This window comes from Onychostruthus taczanowskii, unplaced genomic scaffold, assembly GCF_017590055.1.
Source record: "Onychostruthus taczanowskii isolate IOZ18803 unplaced genomic scaffold, ASM1759005v1 scaffold227, whole genome shotgun sequence".
Taxonomy (NCBI): Eukaryota; Metazoa; Chordata; class Aves; order Passeriformes; family Passeridae; genus Onychostruthus; species Onychostruthus taczanowskii.
The window spans coordinates 6045-29298 of NW_024499540.1; the positions used below are offsets into that span (position 1 = coordinate 6045).

Here is a 23254-nt window from a genome sequence, read left to right on the forward strand (position 1 = left end):
TTCCGATCTGATCCTCCCGCCGCCGCCGCCGCAGCCGGGCGGGCGCTCCCGCTCGGTGATCGCGGCGGGGCCCCGGAGCGCACGTGGCGGCGCCATGGCCCGGCTGGTGCTGCAGGACGGGTCGGTGCTGCCCGGCCGCCCCTTCGGGGCCGTCGGGGCCGCCGCCGCGGGGGAAGTGGGTGAGTGCGTCCGGGGGGCCGGGATGCCGTGGGGCGGCCCGAGACGGGCGACGGCGCGGGAGGGAGCGGGAACGGCGGGGAGAGGATCCGGCCCGGCGCGGGGCCTGTCCGGGGCGCGGGGCCGGGGTCGGCCCGGCCGTGCCCCCGTCACCCCGCGCCGCTGCCCGCAGTGTTCCAGACTGGCATGGTGGGGTACCCCGAGGCCCTCACCGACCCCTCGTACAAGGCGCAGATCCTGGTGCTTACCTACCCGCTGGTCGGTAACTACGGAGTGCCCCGCGACGAGCCCGACGCCTTCGGCCTCAGCAGGGTGAGCGGGGCCGCGTGTGCCCGGTGCCGCCGTGGCGGTGGCACGGCGCGGCGGGCAGGGCGGCACGAGGTGCCAGGGCGGGACGGTGCCAGGGCACAGCGGGTGGCACGTGGTGGCACGGAGCGGTTTGGCCGCGGCGCTGCAGGGCCACGCTGGGGTGTGACACGGCGAGGAGCGGGGCTGGGCAGGGGGAGACCCCAGAGCTCGGGGTGCCCTGGCAGCCCAGTGTGGGCCGTGTGTTTCCTCAGCAGGGCTCTGTTGCAAGGTGGGAATCTGGACCCTTGTGCCAAGGCCGGGCTGGGGCTGGGCAGAGGGGCTGCTCGAGGCCCCAGCCCCCTCCCAGCCCCAGCCCCTTGGCCTCCACGCCGCCCGTCCCGGGGCAGAGTCCAGCCCTGCTGCGGCCGTGCCCCGCCGGCCTCCCCACGCCCGCCCTGGGGTCTCGCTGATAGCAGCCCTCTCCGGGCCGGTGCTCTGTGGGTGTCTGCTGTGCCCTGTGCCCCTGGGAGCCGTGCCCTGATCCCATGGCACGGGACATAGCGGCGTGGCTGGACCTGGGGCCGGCGGGAGGGGTGCTTTCCCATGGGCTTGCTCTGTGCTGCGGCTGTGCCAAGCTGAGGGCTCCCGTGGCATGGGCTGTGTGGGCAGTGGGCTGCGGTCCAGCAGCGCTGTGGGGGCCTGGACACTCATCCCATTTTTCCCTGATCTAGGGCTCAGCCTTGCTGTCGTAGTTGTGGGACGAGGTGGGACAAGTGGCAGCCCAGCACCAGGAGGGCTGGTCCTGTGCTGGTCTGTGTTCCATGGGATTTCTCCTGGGCTGGTGACCCTCTGCCTCACCCTCTGTCCCCACAGTGGTTTGAGTCCAGCAAGATCCACGTGGCCGCGCTGGTGGTGGGCGAGTGCTCAGAGACCCCCAGCCACTGGAGCGCATCCCGCTCCCTGGACCAGTGGCTGAAGGAGCAGAACATCCCCGGGCTAGCAGGTGGGACTGGGGACACAGCACAGCAGGGCTGTGGGTCTGCGAGCTCCGAAACCAGACCCGTCTCTGTTGAATTTTGCCCACCTGGGGTCTGAGCCTCTGTTGGAATCTGGGGCGATGATGCTGCCGGGGCACAGGGTCCTGCTGGGGTGGGCCGGGGCCGTGGGTCGTGCCTCACAGCCCGCTTGCAGGGGTGGATACCCGGGCGCTGACAAAGAAGATCCGCGAGAAGGGGACGCTGCTGGGGAAGCTGCTGCCGGATGGGACCCCCGAGGGGAGCCTCTCCTTTGAGGACCCCAACGCGAAGCACCTGGTGCAGGAGGTGTCGCTGAAGGTGTGTGGGGAGCCTGAGCGGGGCCGGGGGCGGCGGAGGGGCCGTGCAGCCCCTCGCTGCGGGGGGCTGGCCCCAGCAGAGCCGGGTGATGCACTCCCCTCCCCACAGGCACCGCGAGTGTTCAACCCGGGCGGGTCCCTGCGTGTCACGGCCCTCGACTGCGGCCTGAAGAACAACCAGATACGGTGCCTGTGCAGGCGGGGGGCTGCTGTCACTGTGGTGCCCTGGGACCACCCGCTGGACCCTGCAGGTGAGATGGCAGTGGGTGGGGACAGTCTGGGGTCCCACCCGGGGGGGAATGGGGTATGGCACTGTCTGCGTGTTCGGTGCTGGGGACAGCAAGCACCTGTGTCCTGCTCAGTGCTGTGGGGTGGGGAGTCTTGGTGCCATCATTCCTGGGGGATTGGGCTCGGCCCTCAGCGTGGCACCACAGGAGCAGGGCCGTGGGCTCGGGATGCCTTGCTGTGGTTGGCATGGGGGACCCTGGTCTGTGGTATTGGTGTGGCTTGGGGTGGGGGGCACCGTGGGGGACCCTGGTCTGTGGTATTGGTGTGGCTTGGGGTGGGGGGCACCATGGGGGACCCTGGTCTGTGGTATTGGTGTGGCTTGGGGTGGGGGGCACTGTGGGGGACTGCAGGGCCTTGCTGCCACCCGAATGGGTGTTGTGGGTCGGAACACCTTGGTTGTAACCCTGCTGGGGTGCTGGGGGAGCTGCAGGCTCAAGGTGCTTCTCTGCTGGTAGCCAGGAGTGGTGGCTGTGAGCCTGTGGGGACCTTGGGGACCCCTCTGTGATGTTGAGGGGCTGGGGGCCCCACTGACCCTGCTGCTCTCTTGACGCAGACTTTGACGGGCTGTTCATCAGCAACGGCCCCGGGGACCCACTGCTCTGCCAGGAGACGGTGTCCCGCCTGTGCCAGCTGCTGGACGCACCCCAGCCCAAGCCCATTTTTGGCATCTGCCTGGGCCACCAGCTGCTTGCCCTGGCCCTCGGCGCCCGTACCTACAAGATGAAGTGAGTGGGGGTCCAGAGTCGGCGCGGGGGTCCTGGCTGCCGGGGCTGCCTGACGGCTGTGCCGCCCCCAGGTACGGGAACCGGGGGCACAACCAGCCGTGCCTGCACGAGGACACGCGGCGCTGCTTCATCACGGCGCAGAACCACGGCTTCGCCGTGCAGGCGGGCAGCCTCCCGCCCGGCTGGCTGCCGCTCTTCACCAACGCCAACGACGGCTCCAACGAGGGCCTCGTGCACCAGCACAAGCCCTTCTTCAGGTGGGCCTGGGGCCGCAGCGGGGGGGCTGGGGGCTGTGGGGCGTGCCCCGCCTGACCCCCTCCACAGTGTCCAGTTTCACCCCGAGCACTGCGCCGGCCCCACCGACCTGGAGGGTCTCTTTGATGTCTTCGTGGAGGTGGCACGGGACCTGCGGGACGGGAACGGCAGCGCCCGGACAGGTGGGAGTGAGTGCGAGGGACAGCCGGGCCATGGGCCAAGGGCTGCAGGACGGGGCTGCGCGTGGGGTGCCCTGTCCCCAGCGTGCCACGTCCCCCCAGTGCGGCAGCGCCTGCAGGAGTGGCTGACCTACAGCAAGGCACCGGCGGGGGACTTGGATGCAGCCCGGCCCCGCAAGGTGCTGATCCTGGGCTCCGGTGGCCTTTCCATTGGGCAGGCAGGAGAGTTCGATTACTCAGGGTCACAGGTGAGTGCCAGTCCCAGGGCAGGGGTGTGGTAGTAGCCACAGGGGCCCAGGGCCATCAGCAGTGACCCCTCTGCTCCCCACGAGGCCATCAAAGCGCTGAAGGAGGAGAACATCCAGACGGTGCTGATCAACCCCAACATCGCCACAGTGCAGACCTCCAAGGGACTGGCAGACAAGGTGTACTTCCTGCCCATCACCCCTGAGTATGTCACCCAGGTGAGCACCGCGGGACGCTGGCTGGGAGAGGGCGGGAATGCAGGGATGGCAGAGCTGGAGGGCGAGTGTGGGGCTGGGCTGGAGGATGGCCTGGAGCCTGGTGCATGTAGGGCTGGGTGGGTTGGAAGGGACTTGAGGGGCAGCGCAGGTGAGGAGGCAGCTGGAAAGCACAGGACCCACCGTGGTTTCTGTCCCACCGCCCCGTGCCCCCAGGTGATCCGGAACGAGCGGCCCGATGGGGTGCTGCTGACCTTCGGGGGGCAGACAGCCCTCAACTGTGGCGTGGAGCTGACCAAGGCGGGCGTTCTGGAGCGTTACCGAGTGCGGGTGCTGGGCACCCCCGTTGCCTCCATTGAGATGACAGAGGATCGCAAGGTCTTCGCGGAGAAGATGGAGGAGATCAGGGAGCACGTGGCACCCAGCGAGGCTGCTGCCTCCCTGGAGCAGGTCTGGGGTGGTCTGGGGGGCCGTGGAGCAGGGCAGGGTCCTGTCCTTCCTGTTCCCACCGTGACCCCATTGCTCCCTGCAGGCGCAGGCTGCGGCTGAGCGCTTGGGGTACCCGGTGCTGGTGCGCTCTGCCTACGCCCTGGGCGGGCTGGGCTCCGGCTTCGCCAACAGCCGGGAGGAGCTGGTGGCTCTGGTGAGCCAGGCCTTCACCCACACCTCCCAGGTGCTGGTGGACAAGTCCCTGAAAGGCTGGAAGGAGATCGAGTACGAGGTGGTGCGGGATGCCTACAACAACTGCATCACGGTACGGGGTGGAGGGAGGCCCCGGGGCTGCTGCAGAGGGACGGACGTGGGGCAGGGGCTGGGGGCTCGTGCTGCACCTTGTCTCCCCAGGGAGGGCTCCCCAGTGCCTCTGGTGGTGCTGGCACAGCTGCTGTGTGCCATTGGGAGCGGCACCCTGTGAACCAGAGCCCTGCACCTCTAGGGGTGTCCACCTCAGCTGTCCACCCTGTGGAACACCCCATGAATTCCAGTCCTGACTGGGTGGGGGAGGATGAGGTGGGAACTGGGAGGAACGCACCACGGACAGCACGTGGAGCAGTGACCCCCCTGCTGCCAGGTGTGCAACATGGAGAACCTGGACCCGCTGGGGATCCACACGGGCGAGTCCATTGTGGTGGCACCCAGCCAGACCCTCAATGACACCGAGTACTTCATGCTGAGGCGCACAGCCATCAAGGTGGTGCAGCACCTGGGCATCGTGGGCGAGTGCAACATCCAGTTTGCCCTCAACCCCGAGTCAGAACAGGTACTTGGGGCCCCCTGCGGGTTCTGGCTCCCTGTCCTGATCCCCGGCCAGCCTCGCCCTGGGGGATCTGGGTCCTGCCCCAGCTGTCACACCAGGCTGTGCTGCAGCAGGCCCCCGTGCTGCAGCATCTCTGGGGCACCGTGGGTCTGGCTGTGTCACCATGTCACGGGCTTGGCCTGTTCCGTGGCACCCGCTGACCCTGCCCGTCTGCTGCCCACAGTACTACATCATCGAGATGAACGCCCGGCTCTCCCGCAGCTCGGCCCTGGCCAGCAAGGCCACTGGCTACCCGCTGGCCTATGTGGCTGCCAAGCTTGCCTTGGGCATCCCCCTGCCCCTCCTCAGGTGAGGTACCACCACAGTGTGGGACAGGGTGCTGCTGCCTGGTGGGGCAGCCCCAGCTGCTGACCCTGTCACCTCCTCAGGAACTCTGTCACCAACTCCACCACGGCCAGCTTTGAGCCCAGCCTGGATTACTGCGTGGTGAAGATCCCGCGCTGGGACCTCAGCAAGTTCCTGCGCGTCAGCACCAAGATCGGCAGCTCCATGAAGAGCGTGGGTGAGCGCGGGGGGATGGCACTGGTGGGGCACGTGGCGGGCACGGGATCATCCGCTCACCCCACCTTCTGCAGGGGAGGTCATGGCCATTGGGAGGAACTTCGAGGAGGCCTTCCAGAAGGCTCTGAGGATGGTGGATGAGAACTGTGTGGGCTTTGATCACACGGTGAAGCCGGTCTCAGACGTGGTGAGCACTGGGGTCTGGGTGTCTGTGCTGGCTGTGCCATTCTGGGGGGAGAGGCGGCCACCTGCCTCCCTCGGCCACACTCAGCCCTTGGCCTGGCAGGAGCTGGAGACGCCCACGGACAAGCGGATCTTCGTGCTGGCAGCGGCGCTGCGGGCCGGGTACTCCATCGAGCGGCTCTACGAGCTGACCAAGATTGACCGCTGGTTCCTGCACAAGATGAAGAACATCACGGACCACGCGGTGCTGCTGGAGTCCTACCGTGGCCAGCAGGGCACCATGCCGCCCGCCGTGCTCCAGCGCGCCAAACAGCTCGGCTTCTCCGACAAGCAGGTGGCCCAGGCCGTGCTCAGGTGAGACGGGGAGGGGACGGCTCTGTCGTGCTCCCTGCCTCGGTCCTGGCGCTCACCCAGCTCTGTGCAGCACCGAGCTGGCCGTGCGGAAGATGCGGCGCGACCTGAAGATCCTGCCGGTGGTGAAGCAGATCGACACCGTGGCGGCGGAGTGGCCAGCCCAAACCAACTACCTGTACCTGACCTACAACGGCTCTGAGCACGACCTGGCCTTCCGCGAGCCCCACGTCATGGTCATCGGCTCCGGCGTCTACCGCATCGGCAGCAGTGTCGAGTTTGACTGGTGTGCTGTGGGCTGCATCCAGGAGCTCCGCAAGGTCAGGCGGGCCCTGAAATTCCGAATTTTCTGGCGGGCTGTTGGGGCCCACTCCAGCTAGCTATGGACCCTTGCCCACACGATATTTCGTAGAGGTAAAGGGTAAAAGATTGAGAAGCGCTCTTCTCCACGTGGGAGATGTTCTCCTTTATTCCAAGAGACACACCAGGTGGAGAAAGAGAACATTCCCTGGGGGATGGGGACAGGGGGAGAGGTCCACAGCCAATGGGATGCCAGTGAGGAGTGGTGAGGGGAGGGGTAACCCAGGGGAGAGACCACCAGAAGGTACTGGGGTGGGTGAGGGAAAAACCGTGTGGTGGGGAAAAGAGATAACAAACCCCCGAATTTTCTGGCGGGCTGTTGGGGTCCACTCCAGCTAGCTATGGACCCTTGCCCACACGATATTTCGTAGAGGTAAAGGGTAAAAGATTGAGAAGCGCTCTTCTCCACGTGGGAGATGTTCTCCTTTATTCCAAGAGACACACCAGGTGGAGAAAGAGAACATTCCCTGGGGGATGGGGACAGAGGGAGAGGTCAACAGCCAATGGGATGCCAGTGAGGAGTGGTGAGGGGAGGGGTAACCCAGGGGAGAGACCACCAGAAGGTACTGGGGTGGGTGAGGGAAAAACCGTGTGGTGGGGAAAAGAGATAACAAACCACATGATAGAACATAAGCTATACAGTGCAGTATAAAACTATTCTCTGCAAATTCCCAATCGCCCGGTGCAAGAGAACAACTAAAACTAGTGCACCACAACAGGGCCCCAGCACCCTGTGGAGTGAGGGGTGGGTGTCCCTGGTCAGAGGATGAGGCTGGGTAGGGGTTGGGGGCTCTGGGCTCACCTTGTCCCACCCCTAATAGATGGGCTTCAAGACAATCATGGTGAACTACAACCCTGAGACAGTGAGCACCGATTATGACATGTGTGATCGCCTCTACTTCGACGAGATTTCCTTTGAGGTGAGGGGGCTGGGCCCTGACAGCTGCAGGGCTGGGTGAGGGCTGCCATGGCTCCGTCCCAGCCATTCCCCTGCCTCCACGGTGCTGCAGGTGGTGATGGACATCTACGAGCTGGAGAACCCTGAGGGTGTGATCCTGTCCATGGGCGGGCAGCTGCCCAATAACATCGCCATGGCCCTGCACCGGCAGCAGTGCCGCATCCTGGGCACCTCCCCGGAGGCCATCGACTCGGCCGAGAACCGCTTCAAGTTCTCCCGCCTGCTGGACTCCATCGGCATCAGCCAGCCCCTCTGGAAGGAGCTCTCCAACATGGAGGTGGGGCCCAGCGAACAGGAGAGGGCCGCCCCAGGGCGGCTGTCCGTGTGGGCGCTGAGTTCCGTCTCTCCCGCAGTCCGCCAAGCACTTCTGCTGCAAGGTGGGCTACCCCTGTGTCGTGCGCCCGTCCTACGTGCTCAGCGGGGCTGCCATGAACGTGGCGTACTCCGACAGCGATCTGGAGAAGTTCCTGAGCAACGCTGTGGCTGTGTCCAAGGAGCAGCCTGTTGTCATCTCCAAGTTCATCCAGGAGGCCAAGGTCCGTCCAGGAGGCTGCTCCAGCCCTGGGATGCCCGCTGAAAGCCCCGGCCCCCAGCCCAGGGACTGGCTGTGACCGTGTTCCCGCTCACAGGAGATCGACGTGGACGCGGTGGCCTGCGACGGTGTGGTGGTGGCCATCGCCATCTCCGAGCACGTGGAGAATGCTGGGGTGCACTCGGGTGATGCCACACTGGTGACCCCCCCGCAGGACATCACCCCCAAGACACTGGAGCGCATCAAGGCCATTGTGCACGCCATTGGGCAGGAGCTGCAGGTCACAGGGCCCTTCAACCTGCAGCTCATCGCCAAGGTACCTGGGACTGGGGGCCGCACGGCCAGGGGAGAGCAGCCCACATCCCCAGCCCTGCCTCATCCTGTCCCCTCTCTCCCAGGATGACCAGCTGAAGGTCATTGAGTGCAATGTTCGCGTCTCCCGCTCCTTCCCCTTCGTCTCCAAGACCCTGGGCGTGGACTTGGTGGCTCTGGCCAGCCAGGTGATCATGGGTGAGGATGTGGAGCCCGTGGGGCTGATGACAGGCACAGGCATCGTTGGTGTCAAGGTGAGCGGGGGCCTTGGGGCCAGGCTGGGGTGCAGGACCAGGCAGCCCCTGAGCGTCCCCTTGCCCCCAGGTGCCCCAGTTCTCCTTCTCACGCCTGGCGGGCGCTGACGTGGTGCTGGGTGTGGAGATGACCAGCACGGGCGAGGTTGCCTGCTTTGGGGAGAACCGCTGCGAGGCGTACCTGAAGGCCATGCTCAGCACCGGCTTCAAGATCCCCAAGAAGAACATTCTGCTGACCATCGGCAGCTACAAGGTACGTGGGGTCAAAGTGCTGCGAGGCCGGGGTTCCCTCTCCGCCCTCTGACCGGCCCCCGGTTCGTTTCAGAACAAGAGTGAGCTGCTGCCCACGGTGCGGACGCTGGAGAGCCTCGGCTACAACCTGTATGCCAGCCTTGGCACCGCCGACTTCTACACCGAGCATGGCATCAAGGTCAGGGCTGGGGGCCTGCGGGGCCGGGGTCACTCCCGGGGTGTTGCAGGGCCCTGATGGGGGTCACTGCCTGCAGGTGAAGGCTGTGGACTGGCACTTCGAGGAGGCAGACAGCAGTGAGGCCGGTGCCCGGGAGACCCAGCGCAGCATCCTGGATTACCTGGCCGAGAACCACTTTGAGATGGTCATCAACCTCTCCATGCGCAACTCGGGGGGCCGCCGGCTCTCCTCCTTTGTCACCAAGGGCTACCGCACCCGGCGCCAGGCTGTCGACTACTCTGTGCCCCTCATCATCGACATCAAGTGCACGAAGCTCTTCGTAGAGGTGGGCTCGGGCACCTGGGGACCATGGGTGCAGGGAAAGGGAGCAAAGCAGGGTTGCAGAAGTCCTGCTGTGGGTGCTGCGGGGCAGGCTCTGTGTGTGGGTGTCACTGTGCAGGGGTTGTTTCTGGGGGGCTCCTCAGACAGGATCATCACCCTGACCCTGGGTCCTGTCTCGTGGCTGCTCTTTCTGCAGGCACTGGGCCAGATTGGGGCAGCCCCTCCACTGAAGATGCACGTGGACTGCATGACGTCCCAGAAGCTCATCCGTCTGCCAGGTGGGTGTTCAGTGGCCCCAGGGCACAGCACAGAACAGGGACAGTGCTGGGAGCCGGGCTGGGCACATCTGCAGGCGCTGCAGAGCTGTTTCCATGCTGCACTGGCAGGATGGCCCTTGTCCCTCGTGTCCCCTGCGGCCAGCAGCTGCCAGTGCTGACGCTGACACTCCCCAGGCCTGATCGATGTCCACGTCCACCTCCGTGAGCCGGGTGGCACCCACAAGGAGGACTTTGCATCGGGCACGGCAGCTGCCCTGGCCGGGGGTGTCACTATGGTGTGTGCCATGCCCAACACCAGCCCTGCTGTCACCGATGCCACCTCTTTCGCCTTGGCACAGAAGGTGAGGAGCTGCTGCCAGCCTGGTGCTCACATCCCCTCCTCCTGTGCCAGCCATGCTGGGCTCGCTGTCTGTGGTGGGCTCGTTGCTGGTGGCAGTACTGGTCCCACCACAGCACTCACTACCTCTCGTCCTGCAGCTGGCTGAGGCTGGAGCCCGCTGCGATTTTGCCCTTTTCCTGGGGGCTTCCTTGGACAATGCTGGCACTCTGGGCCCCCTGGCTGGGGCAGCCGCCGGGCTCAAGATGTACCTGAACGACACCTTCTCCAGCCTGCGGATGGACGACGTGCTGCTGTGGATGGAGGTGAGCAGGAGGGCAGGGCTGGCACGGGGCAGGCCTGCTCCTGGCACCGGTGCCCACCAGCCCCGTTCCTGCAGCACCTGGAGCAGTGGCCGCGGCACCTGCCCATCGTGGCGCACGCGGAGCGGCAGACGGTGGCCGCCGTGCTGATGGTGGCCCAGCTGTACCAGCGCCCTGTCCACATCTGCCACGTGGCCCGCAGGCAGGAGGTGAGCGGGGCGAGCCCTGGGTTCCAGGGATGGAGCACGGGGCCCCGTGGGTTCCCCACTAACCGCGCCTGCCCCAGATCCTGCTCATCAAGGCGGCCAAGCAGAGGGGCATCCCGGTGACGTGCGAGGTGGCCCCGCACCACCTCTTCCTGAGCCAGGACGACCTGGGGCGCCTGGGCAAGGGCCGTGCGGCCGTGCGGCCGGAGCTGGGCACCCGCCAGGACGTGGAGGCGCTCTGGGAGAACATGGACATCATCGACTGCTTTGCCACTGACCACGGTCAGTCCCAAGGGATGGTGGCCGTGGGGCGGGGAGAGCGGTGGGGACGGCCCCGGTGACCAGCCCCATCCTGCAGCTCCCCACACGCTGGAGGAGAAGCAGGGGCAGGAGGCTCCCCCTGGGTACCCTGGCCTGGAGACCATGCTGCCGCTGCTGCTGACGGCTGTCTCCGAGGGGAGGCTCAGCGTGGAGGACATCGTCCAGCGCCTCTATGAGAACCCTCGCAAGATCTTTGGGCTCCCAGCGCAGGAGGACACCTATGTGGAGGTGTGTCCGTGCCCACCCGCCCCAGGTCCAGCCCCCACCCTTCTGCCTCTGACCCGCTGTCCTGGCAGGTGGACCTGGAGGAGGAATGGATCATCCCCAGCAGCACAGTCTTCTCCAAGGCCCGTTGGACCCCCTTTGAGGGCATGCAGGTCAAGGGGACGGTGCGGAGGGTCGTCCTGCGTGGGGAGGTTGCCTACATCGATGGGCAGGTGAGGTCCTGGGTCCTTTTCTTCCTGTATTGAGGGTGCCCCCATCACAGAGGGGTCACAGAGGGTGCCCCCATCACAGAGGGGGTCTCCCAGTGCTGACCCCATTTCCTTAATCCCATCCATGGCTGCAGGTGCTGGTGCCCCCTGGCTATGGGCAGGATGTGAAGAAGTGGACCTCAGGAGCTGCACTGCTGCCACATGGTGCCCCCAGCAAGGAGACTGTGAAGGTACTGGGGGGTACACAGCTGGCAGGGGGTCCCTCTCTGCCCTAGCTCCAGCTTGGTCTCTCGTTTCAGACCCCCGAGCAGCCGCGGCACGTGGCTGGTGACGTGCTGCGCGGGCGAGCCCCCAGCCCGCGCCGGCCCGGCCCCGCGGGTGACGCACGCTTCCACCTGCCGCCCCGCATCCACCGGGCCTCGGACCCCGAGCTGCCAGGTAGGGGGGTGGGCGGGCAGCGGGCAGGGCACGCTGCCTGGGGGCCGGGTCTGGGACCGTGGCTGGGTGGCCCCGCTGACGCCAGCCCTTGTGTCCCGTTCAGCATTCCGGAGGCTGGGAGCCGCGCACCGCCCGGGCGCCCGAGGCACCGGTAATGTCGGGGGGGACTCACTACTGGCACCAACTGCAGCCCATGAGTGCATCCCCTCCCCCAGGTGCCCTGCAGGCCCCGGGCTGCCTGCGTGCCCACCATGGGCCCCTGCTGGCACCCAGCACCAGGACTGGGTGCTGGAGGACAGGGCACGGCCGTGCCGCCCGCTCCCCTCCTGCCCCAGCCTGCACGGCACCTCGGGGACCCCTCACGGCCAGTGTGAACTGGGGGGTGGCCAGTGGGAATTGCGGGGTGTGCAGGGAGAGGGTCGCAGCACAGCGTGGGGCTTGGACTGCCTGTCTGGTTCACCATCGCCCTGGTGTCAGGCCCATCTTGGTTTCACCTGGTGTGGCCGAGTGCCAGGAGGGCCATGCTGAGACTGGGGTGCCGCCTCTCCCCGTAACCCCTAACACCACTGCTCCCCTCTCCCACCCAGCTGAGGACGCTCGTGAGAAGGGCAGCAGGAAGGCAGCGGAACCAGGTGAGTGCAGCGGGGGCCCACGGTGGGGATCCAGGGTTTGTGGCTGGTGGCTGGGCTCCTCAGGACACCCCCGTGGGCTGACCGGCTACTCTCGGTGCCACAGATTCGGCGGTGGTCCAGGACAGCCACTTCCACCCGCTGGGCCCTGTCCCGCGCCAGGCGTCCCCGCAGCGCGCCCCCCACTTCCAGACCTCCCCGCTGCTGCACCCCCTGGTCGGGCAGCACGTCCTCTCCGTGCGGCAGTTCTCCAAGGAGCAGGTGCCCGGCCGGGCGGGCGGGGGGCCGTGGGTGCTGTGGTGCTTCCCGTGCCCCCGCTGAGCCCCGGTGCCGCCTGTCCCCGCAGCTGTCCCACCTGTTCAACGTGGCACACACCCTGCGCATGCTGGTGCAGAAGGAGCGGAGCCTGGACATCCTCAAGGTGAGCCGTGCCCCTGGGCACCCCGAGGGAGCCCCGTCCCGGGCGGGGTGCCGGGCTCCCCGAGCTGACAGCGCGGCCCTGCAGGGGAAGGTGATGGCCAGCATGTTCTACGAGGTGAGCACGCGCACCAGCAGCTCCTTCGCAGCAGCCATGAGCCGGCTGGGCGGCTCCGTGCTGTCCTTCTCCGAGGCCACGTCCTCGGTGCAGAAGGGCGAGTCGCTGGCCGACTCCGTGCAGACCATGTGCTGCTACGCCGACGTGCTGGTGCTGCGGCACCCCCAGCCCGGCGCTGTCGAGGTGAGAGGGGCTGGGGGAAGCTGCCTCCTCTTCCGGAGGCGCCGGGGACTCTGCCGCGAGGGCAGGGACGGTGGCTGCCCTACGGGCAGGGACGTGGTCCCCGGCTGGGCCGCGGTGGGCTCCTGCTGCCGTGGGGCCGTGGGAATTGCGTGCTGCCTGCGCTCACCTGCCCTGCCTTGCCGGTGCTCCCAGCTGGCCGCCAGGCACTGCCGCAAGCCGGTGATCAACGCCGGGGACGGGGTGGGCGAGCACCCCACGCAGGCGCTGCTGGACATCTTCACCATCCGCGAGGAGCTGGGCACAGTCAACGGCATGACGGTGAGCTGCAGGGGCCGGGCGGCACGGCCGGCTGCTCGGGGGGCTCTGAGACCCCCCGAGGGGCCTGGGCAGGCTGGCTGACCGCTGTCCCCAGATCACCATGGTGGGTGACCTGAAGCACGGGCGCACGGTGCACTCCCTGGCGCGCCTGCTCACCCAGTACCGCGTCAACCTGCGCTACGTCGCCCCTCCCGGGCTCCGCATGCCCCCCGACATCACCAGCTTCGTGGCCTCCCGGGGCATCCAGCAGGTGAGGAGCAGGGTGGGGGGCTGGCCCCCGCTCTCTTTGTCCCCGTGTCCCCTCCCAACCTCACGGTGCTGCCGCAGGAGGAGTTTGGGAGCATCGAGGAGGCGCTGCCGGACACAGACGTGCTCTACGTGACCCGCATCCAGAAGGAGCGCTTCCAGCGGGCCGAGGAGTACGAGGCTGTGAGTGAGGGGAGCCTGGCTCCTGCTGCCCCCCGGGGCCTGGGCACGGCCTGCCCCAGCTCAGGGCTCCGTGTCCCCTCAGTGCTTCGGGCAGTTCATCCTCACACCCCGCATCATGACCCGGGCCAAGGAGAGGATGGTGGTGATGCACCCCCTGCCCCGTGTCAACGAGATCAGGTGGGGACGGGTGGCTGCAGGGTGTTGGGGGGCTGCAGGGTGCTGGGGGACACGGGAGTTTGGAGGGAGTGTCTGGGGAGGTGTCTGGGAGAACGGGTATGAAATATACAGGGCAGAAGGGGCATGGGGGCTGTGGGAGGGCTCTGGGGCGGCTGGGGCAGTGGGGTCCCTGGGGCAGTGGTGCTGGGGCAGTGGGGTCCCTGGGTCAGTGGTGTCCCTGGGGCAGTGGTGCTGGGGCAGTGGGGTCCCTGGGGCAGTGGGGTCCCTGGGGCAGTGGGGTCTCTGGGGCAGTGGTGTCACTGGGGCAGTGGTGTCGCTGGTGCAGTGGTGTCCCTGGGGCAGTGGTGTCCCTGGGGCAGTGGGGTCCCTGGGGCTGTGGGGTCCCTGGGGCAGTGGTGTCCCTGGGGCAGTGGGGTCCCTGGGGCTGTGGGGTCCCTGGGGCAGTGGTGTCCCTGGGGCAGTGGGGTCCCTGGGGCTGTGGGGTCCCTGGGGCAGTGGTGTCCCTGGGGCAGTGGGGTCCCTGGGGCTGTGGGGTCCCTGGGGCAGTGGTGTCCCTGGGGCAGTGGGGTCCCTGGGGCTGTGGGGTCCCTGGGGCAGTGGTGTCCCTGGGGCAGTGGGGTCCCTGGGGCTGTGGGGTCCCTGGGGCAGTGGTGTCCCTGGGGCAGTGGGGTCCCTGGGGCTGTGGGGTCCCTGGGGCAGTGGTGTCCCTGGGGCAGTGGGGTCCCTGGGGCTGTGGGGTCCCTGGGGCAGTGGTGTCCCTGGGGCAGTGGGGTCCCTGGGGCTGTGGGGTCCCTGGGGCAGTGGTGTCCCTGGGGCAGTGGGGTCCCTGGGGCTGTGGGGTCCCTGGGGCAGTGGTGTCCCTGGGGCAGTGGGGTCCCTGGGGCTGTGGGGTCCCTGGGGCAGTGGTGTCCCTGGGGCAGTGGGGTCCCTGGGGCTGTGGGGTCCCTGGGGCAGTGGTGTCCCTGGGGCAGTGGGGTCCCTGGGGCTGTGGGGTCCCTGGGGCAGTGGTGTCCCTGGGGCAGTGGGGTCCCTGGGGCTGTGGGGTCCCTGGGGCAGTGGTGTCCCTGGGGCAGTGGGGTCCCTGGGGCTGTGGGGTCCCTGGGGCAGTGGTGTCCCTGGGGCAGTGGGGTCCCTGGGGCTGTGGGGTCCCTGGGGCAGTGGTGTCCCTGGGGCAGTGGGGTCCCTGGGGCTGTGGGGTCCCTGGGGCAGTGGTGTCCCTGGGGCAGTGGGGTCCCTGGGGCTGTGGGGTCCCTGGGGCAGTGGTGTCCCTGGGGCAGTGGGGTCCCTGGGGCTGTGGGGTCCCTGGGGCAGTGGTGTCCCTGGGGCAGTGGGGTCCCTGGGGCTGTGGGGTCCCTGGGGCAGTGGTGTCCCTGGGGCAGTGGGGTCCCTGGGGCTGTGGGGTCCCTGGGGCAGTGGTGTCCCTGGGGCAGTGGGGTCCCTGGGGCTGTGGGGTCCCTGGGGCAGTGGTGTCCCTGGGGCAGTGGGGTCCCTGGGGCTGTGGGGTCCCTGGGGCAGTGGTGTCCCTGGGGCAGTGGGGTCCCTGGGGCTGTGGGGTCCCTGGGGCAGTGGTGTCCCTGGGGCAGTGGGGTCCCTGGGGCTGTGGGGTCCCTGGGGCAGTGGTGTCCCTGGGGCAGTGGGGTCCCTGGGGCTGTGGGGTCCCTGGGGCAGTGGTGTCCCTGGGGCAGTGGGGTCCCTGGGGCTGTGGGGTCCCTGGGGCAGTGGTGTCCCTGGGGCAGTGGGGTCCCTGGGGCTGTGGGGTCCCTGGGGCAGTGGTGTCCCTGGGGCAGTGGGGTCCCTGGGGCTGTGGGGTCCCTGGGGCAGTGGTGTCCCTGGGGCAGTGGGGTCTCTGGGGCAGTGGGGTTTCTGGGGCAGTGTCCCTGGGGCAGTGGTGTCACTGGGGCAGTGGGGTCCCTGGGGCAGAGGGGTCCCTGGGGCTGCTGGGCCACTGTCACGGAGCTGCGGTGTGCCGGGGGTGTCTGGGAAGGCACCGGGGGTCAGGGGCAGGAGCACCGCGGTGCGCTGGGGAGAGCTCGGAGCCACGGGCGCTGCAGCTGCTGCCGGGCTTGGGGGACAGGCTCCGCTGAGCGGTGCAGCCGGGTCCGGGGCTGTCAGGACTGCCGTGGGTCCGGTTCCAGGGGGGTCCCGGGGGGTGCCGGGGGTCCCGGGACGAGGGCGTGCACGGGGACCCCGGGGCGGCGCCCGCTGATGACGTCACCCCGCAGCGTGGAGGTGGACTCGGACCCGCGCGCCGCGTACTTCCGGCAGGCGGAGAACGGCATGTACATGCGGATGGCGCTGCTGGCCACGGTGCTGGGCCGCTACTGACCAATAAACGCTCTCGGTCGCGACACGACATCGCGCCGCGACACGCGTCACCGCGCCGCGACACGCGGGGCCATGGCGGCGCTCTGGAGGGGCTGCGGGCGGCTGCTGGCGCGGCGACCCGGGGCGGCGCAGGCGCTCACAGCCGGTAAGGGACGGGCCCGGCCCCGCACACGGCCCCCGGAGCACGGCCCTGCCCTGCCCCGCACTCCCCGGCGCTCATGCCCCGGCACAGGCCCCTCCTGGCCGCCCGTCCTTGCCACAGCCGCGGGCACAAGCCCCTCTCCCCCGCACGGCCCCCCGCCCCGCTGTGCCGGCCCTGTCACCGTGCGGGAGGCACGGCAGGGGCTCCCCACTGCCTCAGGGGTCTGTCTTAGGGGGAAGAGGTGCTGCCATCCCCCGGGCTCAGCACGGACTCGAGTGTCACACCAGGGAGGGGCCCTGGAACAATCCTGCCTCAGGACATCTCTGTCAGGGCTCTGTGCTGGAGCTCCCAGCTCAGGACATCTCTGTCAGGGCTCTGTGCTGGGGCTCCCAGCTCAGGACATCTCTGTCAGGGCTCTGTGCTGGAGCCAGAGCTCCCATGGGGACTGTAAGGAAGCACACCCCTCACACCCAGACCCGGGGGGACACTGTCCTGGGGCCCCCCTCTCCTGGAGGGGGTGGATGCTGAGCTGCAGTGCTGGAATTCACAAGAGCTCAGCTCTTCTGTGGTTGCCAGTGCTCAGCAGTGAAGGCACAGAGGTGCTGCCTGAGGAGAGGGCTCTGCACAGGGCCTTGAATCTCCCCACACTGCTGCTGCTTGCGGAGCTGTGAGGTGCCATGAATCTGCCCCGGGGCTGGCTCGAGCCTCTGCTGCTCCGAGGATTTGTAGCCCTGGGGCACCAGGCAGCTCTGCCCCTCTCTGCTCCCTCCCCCAGCGCACCTGGGGCTGTCTGGGTGGTGGGAGAGTGAGTCCTGCTTGTTCCATGTGTCCTCAGGGCTGTGCAGTGCCTGTGCTGCACGGGAGGGTGGGCGGGAGCTGGGGGGTCCCTGCGTGCTGCTTGCTGCACCTCCTGCTGCAGCCTCCCTGTCCTGCCCCTGCTGCCCCTGCCCTCCTGCTCCCAGGATGCTGGGAAAGCACAGCCCCGGGCTCTGGGGGTGCCCTGCTGAGCTGGGGGCTCCCCTCACGGTGCAGTCCCTGGCCCTCAGCCCTGGTGGCAGCGGGGGGGTGGCACGGTGCCCCCCTGCCTGGCTGCTGGGGCGCTGCCAGGCCGCTTAGCTGTTCCTGCTGTTATTTTTATCGGATGTCATGGAGTCTATTGCTGGCAGCACGTCCTCCTGTGCCTGGCAGGAGCCCAGTGTGGAGCTGGGAGGGGCTGCCCAGGGCTGGCCCTGCCCTCGCCTCCCTGCCCACCGTGGCCCCGGGCTGGCTCCGGCCTCGGCTCTGCTCTGCCTGTGCTGCTTCAGGGGTGGCTGGCGCTGCTGTGGCACTGCCCTGCCCTGCCCCAGGGCTCTGTCAGCCTGCAGGGCTGGGCACAGCCTCTGTGGGTGCTGGGCTGCTGCTGGATGTGTCTCCACCAGCCCAGAAGTTTCTGCCCTGGGCTGGGCTCTCCCTGCTGGGCAGGTGCCCAGCTCCAGCCAGGGGGCACGAACGCTCCTGCTCTCCCCAGAGCTTCCACAAGTGATCCCACCATGGCCAGGCTCAGCCCCTCACCTGCTGCCTTGCCAGGTCCATCCCAGCCTCCAGCCCTGCCTTCTCTTGCTGCTCCCAGGACCCCAGTGCTGCCAGCTGGGGCCAGGCCAGGGAGCTGCTGGCAGCTGGCCGTGCCCACTGTGCCCGGCCACGCTTGCTGGCCGAGCTGCAGTCCGAGGGCTCTGGGGTCAGGCAGGGCTTTGCCTCCTGCATCCTGGGCCCTGGGCCAGGCTGCCAGCAGGGCCTGGACACAGTGGGCAGTAGCACGTGCCTGCAGCCGTGACCCTGCTGTCCCTCTCTGCCTGTGGAGAGCAGTCCCCTGCTCCTGCCAAGGCAGTGCCATGGCCATGAAGATGGTGGTGCCCTACTTAGGTTTGGGCCCCATTCAGAGTCCTCTGGTCACAAGAACATCAACCTGGGGGTGGGCTAGGCGGCCTGGGCACCAGGTTTGGCTGGGATGAAGGCTCCAGCCCCACGCAGGAGCTGTGGCCAGGCTGTGCTGGTGGCACCCTGGGCAGGCACTGCTGCCAAAGTCACTGCAGGAGGCTGGATCTGGCTGCATCCCCCAGCCCAGGAAGGGATGCACAGACAGGTCTGTCCCTCCCCGCAGCCTCATCACTTCTGGGCACTGGAGGAGTAACAGCAGTGCCTGCTGTATTCTCCATGAGTGCCGTGCTCCTGCACCCATCTCTGGGGAGTGCAGCTCCTGAGTGCAGCTCCTGGGAGTGCAGCTCTGGGAGTGCAGCTCCTGGGAGTGCAGCTCTGGGAGTGCAGCTCCTGGGAGTGCAGCTCTCAAGAGTGCAGCTCCTGGGAGTGCAGCTCTGGGAGTGCAGCTCTGGGAGTGCAGCTCCTGGGAGTGCAGCTCCGGGAGTGCAGCTCCGGGAGTGCAGCTCTCAAGAGTGCAGCTCCTGCGAGTGCAGCTCCTGGGAGTGCAGCTCCTGGGAGTGCAGCTCCTGCGAGTGCAGCTCTCAAGAGTGCAGCTCCTGGGAGTGCTGCCATGGAGGCAGCCGTGCTCTGGTGTGCTGGCCTGGAGTCAGTGCCTGCCTCCCCCCCTGCCCAGTGCTGGTGTGGCCCGTGAGCTGGTGGGGCTGCTCTGCCATCATGGGGTGTGTGGGGTGTCTCGGGGCGGGGGGACAGACCCCCAGATCCTGGGGCTGGTCGGGGGTGCCAGATGGAGCCAGTGGAGCAGCAGGTGTTGCTGCTGGGAGTGCAGCAGCTCTGTGGGGCTGCAGAGCCTGGGCTGGCCCTGCCGGGGAGCTTCATGGCATGGTGTGGGGACAGGGAGCTGCACCCTTGTCCATGAGGAACCGCTGACCAAGTCCCTGGGGCAGGGCTGGTACCGAGCTGCTCGTGGCTGGTACCACAACCCGGGCTGTGGGGACAGGGGCTGCACCCGTCAGGCTGAGGGTTTGCTGGGCTCAGGGCTTCCCAGGACGGAGCAGAGCGGCAGCAGGGCTGGAGACCTGCCAGGGAACCGTCCCAGGGGGAGAGGGGAGAGGGAGCAGGAGCCGCCGGGGCCGGGGGAGCAGCTGGAGGGGGCAGCACTGGGCCAGCGGAGTTGCGTCGAAGGGGTCAGGGGTGTAGGATGGAGCAGGAGCTGCCAGAGACCCAGCCGGGCAGCACCCCACCGGGGACACTGATCTGGAAACAGGGCCAGGAGCTGTGCCAGCAGCCAGCTGTGGCAAGGGGCTGGGATGGCTGGGGCAGTGGGGAGCACGTCCTGCCCATCCCGGCTGGTGGGGGAGGCAGGCAGGGAGCTGCTCTCCAGGGAGGGGATCACAGTCGGCAGAGCCTGCCCGGTGTCCAGGGAGAGATTTGGGGGTGTTGTGGGAAAGGCTGCGGTGGAGATCAGGGGCAGCAGCTGGGCAGGCTCTGCTCTGAGAGCACTGAGGAGCCTGGGGACGGGTCAGCCCCGTGTCTGGGTCACGGGGAGGAGGGGCAGCCGGGCACGTTTAGACCGGAGATGCTGCAGTGAGAGCCCTGAGGCACTTGGCAGAGAGGGAGCCTGTGCCGTGGGGTTTGGTGCAGGCCGTGGGGAGCTGCAGCTGGGACAGAGCCACCAGGGCTGAACAGGCTCAGGCATCCTGGGGCAGGGGGCCCAGCTGTGGGCAGGTCACACGGGGTCTGGCCTGCCTCAACGGGCCGTGCTGGTTGCAGGGGCCCTCATGGGAGCTGGGGATGTGATTGCACAGCAGCTGGTGGAGCAGCGGGGGCTGCACGGGCACCACTGCCCCCGCACCCTGAAAATGATGGCCATTGGCTTCTGCTTTGTGGTGAGTGGGGATGGGATAACGGGATAATGGGATAATGGGATGGGATAATGGGATGGGATGGGATAATGGGATGGGATGGGATAATGGGATGGCTCCTTCAGCAGGGTGGGACTGTGACTTGGGCCATCCTGGTGCCACCTCCAGCAGCCATGGGCAGGGCCAGTTGCATGGAGCAGGAGCAGCATAGGACAAACTTGTCTTTGTGGTCCAGAGCTGGAGCAGGGCCATGTAACCTGCCCTGGAGCTCCCCAGCCCTGACCCCTGTGACCAGTGAGGGCAGATGCTGCTCCTCACCCCCTGGCTCCTGCAGGGCCCTGTTGTGGGCAGCTGGTACAGGATCCTGGACTGGCTCATCCCAGGGAACACAAAAGTTGTGGCTGTGAAGAAGGTGATCCTGGACCAGGTTGGTGTGACGTGGGTGAGGGTGTTGTGTGGGGCTGGGGCAGCGAGGACAGGACAGTCCCTGTGGCAGGTTTCCAGCCTGCCCTGAGAGCCCAGTGCCTGAGCTGGGCCCAGGCTCACTGCACAGGGCTGGGTGGGCATTATGGCAGAGGCTGCCCGTGGCCAGCCTGGCTCCAAGCAGCACAGGCTCCTCTCTCGCAGGGGGGATTCGCTCCGTGCTTCCTTGGCTGCTTCCTGGCTGTCACAGGGGCCACCAACGGGCTGTCGGTGCAGGAGAACTGGTCCAAGATCCAGCAGGTATGGTGTGCTGCTGCTGCCCTGGGCAGCTCTGGGGCCCTGGCAGCTCCTCCCTGTGCTGGCCCTGACGGCTGCTCCCGTTTGTGTCCGTGCCCAGGCCTGGGACCCAGGGCCCTGGGCGTGTTGGGTGCCCGGTGCTGCCAGCCCAGTACTGGTGCCAGGGCCAGTTCCTCTGGCACAGGTGCCCTGTGGGCGAGTACTGGGGTCCCACCTGGGCCAGACATGGGTGCCATGGGCGTGCTGTCCAGCCCTGCTGCTGGCTGGGTCTCCGGAGCAATTACTGAGATGACTCCCATTAACAGTAATTGCTGGAAACCCGTGTGGACACTGAGTCAGCGTGTCCAGCGTGAGTCACTGGGGAGTGGGTGCCCACCTGCCACAGGATGAGGCACGCTGGGGTGGTCGTGTGGCTGCCAGGAGAGGCAACACCAGCCTCTCTCACTGCTGCTGCCTGCAGTGCCTGTGAATGGCCCCAGCCTGGCTGGAGCTCTGCCTGAGTGCCAGCACCCAGGGTTCATTCTTCTGCCTGGGGGCACCCAGTCACCAGCCTGCTACACCTGGACTGCCAGCACGTGCCCCTCACCCTGCCCCAGAGTGCAGGAAGGAGATCCTGGGGCAGGATCACGTCACCTCTGCTTCCCTCAGGCTCTGTGCAAGACACAGCCGGGGCATGGGGTGCTCCGAGGCACCCTAAGGGCACGCGTGAACACATCGTGGGCACGGCCAGCACTCCGAGCACGCCATCCACCTTCCCCTGCTGCATCCTGACCAGCTCGTGCCATGGACCTTGCCTTGCCTTCCCCAGGGAGCCCTGCCGTGGCTGGTGATTCGTGCGGGCTGCGGCTCCCGGAGCCCTGGCCTGGAAGGGGGTGATGGGCTGGGCTGGCAGCAGCGCTGGCAGCACCTTCCCCCCTGGCTTGGGGCGCATCCGCCTCTCCCCACGCAGAGGAAGCGTCAGCAGAGCATCCATCACCCCGTCCTGGGCTGCTGGCCAGCGCCACGAGGAGCCCGGCCTCCCGGCTGAGTCACGGCCAGGCTGCGTGGGGACTCGTCCTGCTGCCACGGGACAGGGATGTGACACGGCCCTGGCTGGGCCCGAGGACACGGCAGCTCCTCGGGCTCCCAGAGCAGCGGGCCCTGCTCAGCGCCCTTCTCCATTTCGTGGCACCCAGGAGGGGTCTGGGGTGCCCTGAGCTGGCAAAGGGCTCGCAGCCCACACTGGGGGACAAGCCGTGTGCCTGGCTATGGCACAAAGTGGGGATGGTTCTGGTCACCCTCTCCATGCCTCCCTCATGGCTGTGGGAGGGCATGGCCAGGGCTGCAGGGGCTCTGTGCCCAGCAGTGCGGAGCTGGGACCCCTGGCAAGGATGGGGGCTCTGAGTGCTCACACCTCCTTTTTCTTCCAGGACTACATGGACGCCCTGATGACCAATTACTGTGTGAGTGCTGGCACATCTGTGTCCCTGTCCCCTCCTCCGTGGGGCTGCCGTGGCTCTGTGGGACACCCTGAGTGCCAGGCAGGGTGGGGTGTGGGGAGGGGACCCTGGCAGGCTCCTCACTGCTGCTCCCCTTCTCTGCCCAGATCTGGCCACCCGTGCAGATTGCGAACTTCTACTTCGTGCCTCTGCAGCACAGGTAGTGTTGTGGCCCTGGCGCCCACTCCCTGCCCCCTGAGCTGGCAGCTGCAGACCCTGTCCCCTCTGTCCCCTCTGTCCCCAGGCTGGCTGTTGTCCAGTGTGTTGCCATCGTCTGGAACTGCTACCTGTCCTGGAAGGCGAATCGGATGTGAGGCAGAAGCCGCGTCCCGTGCCCGTGCCCAGCCCGTGCCCAGCCTGTGCTCTGAGCTGGCAGTGGCACGCGTGGCGTGGGCAGGCTGGGACACACAGGGGCCTGCAGCAGCCACCCTGCTCTTCTCTCAGCCACCAGCCCCTGTGGCCACAGCCCCGCTGCCCCAGGACGGTGCCAGGACAGCCTGGATCTGCTCTGACCGTGCTGTGCAGCAGCTCTGCCCACGATGCACTTCTCTGTCCATGCTCAGCCATTTCCGAGCCCTGCACACAGGGTGCTCCTGCCCCGAGTGGAGCTCTGACCTTCCCCATGGCACATCCCCAGGGAAAAGAGGAGTGGGAACGGAGCAGGGCACAGAGCTGGGGTCGCTGCAGGCTGGGGATGCTCCTGCTGAAAGCAGGGTTTGCTGTGGCTCTGCTGTGGACAGTCACAGCAGCAATAAACAGTGCTCTTCGCTGCTGGTTCCCATGGCCCTGGGGCTTGTGGCCCAGCATGCCCCCAGCCCCTGAAAGTCCTGTTCCAGTGCAATTGTTCTGTTCTGGATCAACAGGTCCACTCTGCCTCATCTCAAGGCACCGAGCATGGGGCAGGGACTGCAGCCTGCTGGGGTGGTCTGCCCCAGGGGCTAGAGAGGGGAGGGGACTCTGACAGAGGGTGGAAGGTGGTTTAGGGGGTCATCAGGGCCTA

The 23254-nt window shown here is 67.5% G+C and overlaps 2 protein-coding genes and 1 long non-coding RNA gene across 5 annotated transcripts; 2 read left to right on the plus strand and 1 right to left on the minus strand.

Annotated features, from left to right (window-relative positions):
• Positions 1–29: 29 nt before the first annotated feature.
• On the plus strand, positions 30–16163 carry CAD (carbamoyl-phosphate synthetase 2, aspartate transcarbamylase, and dihydroorotase). Of its 3 annotated transcripts, XM_041405247.1 has the most exons (45): positions 30–179; positions 350–489; positions 1339–1468; positions 1657–1799; positions 1908–2049; positions 2640–2811; positions 2883–3068; positions 3136–3248; positions 3348–3493; positions 3578–3709; positions 3923–4156; positions 4239–4460; positions 4776–4964; positions 5185–5309; positions 5390–5523; positions 5597–5709; positions 5809–6059; positions 6130–6376; positions 7238–7336; positions 7427–7651; positions 7728–7910; positions 8004–8222; positions 8305–8472; positions 8543–8725; positions 8798–8902; positions 8979–9227; positions 9420–9501; positions 9676–9842; positions 9979–10143; positions 10218–10349; positions 10427–10628; positions 10705–10895; positions 10964–11104; positions 11236–11331; positions 11401–11539; positions 11643–11690; positions 12127–12171; positions 12275–12429; positions 12515–12589; positions 12674–12886; positions 13079–13204; positions 13299–13454; positions 13532–13633; positions 13716–13810; positions 16033–16163. In XM_041405247.1, exons 1-45 carry the CDS (start codon positions 95–97, stop codon positions 16133–16135), a joined length of 6768 nt encoding a protein of 2255 aa, XP_041261181.1. In that variant the 5' UTR covers positions 30–94; the 3' UTR covers positions 16136–16163. The 3 variants fall into 3 exon arrangements, with proteins under 3 accessions (XP_041261181.1, XP_041261180.1, XP_041261182.1); XM_041405246.1 differs by having other exon boundaries at positions 5597–6059; XM_041405248.1 differs by lacking the exon at positions 11643–11690.
• On the minus strand, positions 10995–13495 carry LOC121336255. The gene is made up of 4 exons (XR_005952716.1): positions 13361–13495; positions 13053–13180; positions 12544–12667; positions 10995–11128 (listed from the first exon to the last, which is right to left on the minus strand). It is a non-coding gene; the product is annotated as an uncharacterized LOC121336255 (long non-coding RNA).
• On the plus strand, positions 16155–22712 carry MPV17 (mitochondrial inner membrane protein MPV17). Its single transcript, XM_041405249.1, has 7 exons — positions 16155–16280; positions 19965–20080; positions 20391–20483; positions 20684–20779; positions 22186–22218; positions 22362–22414; positions 22499–22712. Exons 1-7 carry the CDS (start codon positions 16208–16210, stop codon positions 22566–22568), a joined length of 534 nt encoding a protein of 177 aa, XP_041261183.1. The 5' UTR covers positions 16155–16207; the 3' UTR covers positions 22569–22712.
• The last annotated feature ends 542 nt before the right edge of the window (positions 22713–23254 follow it).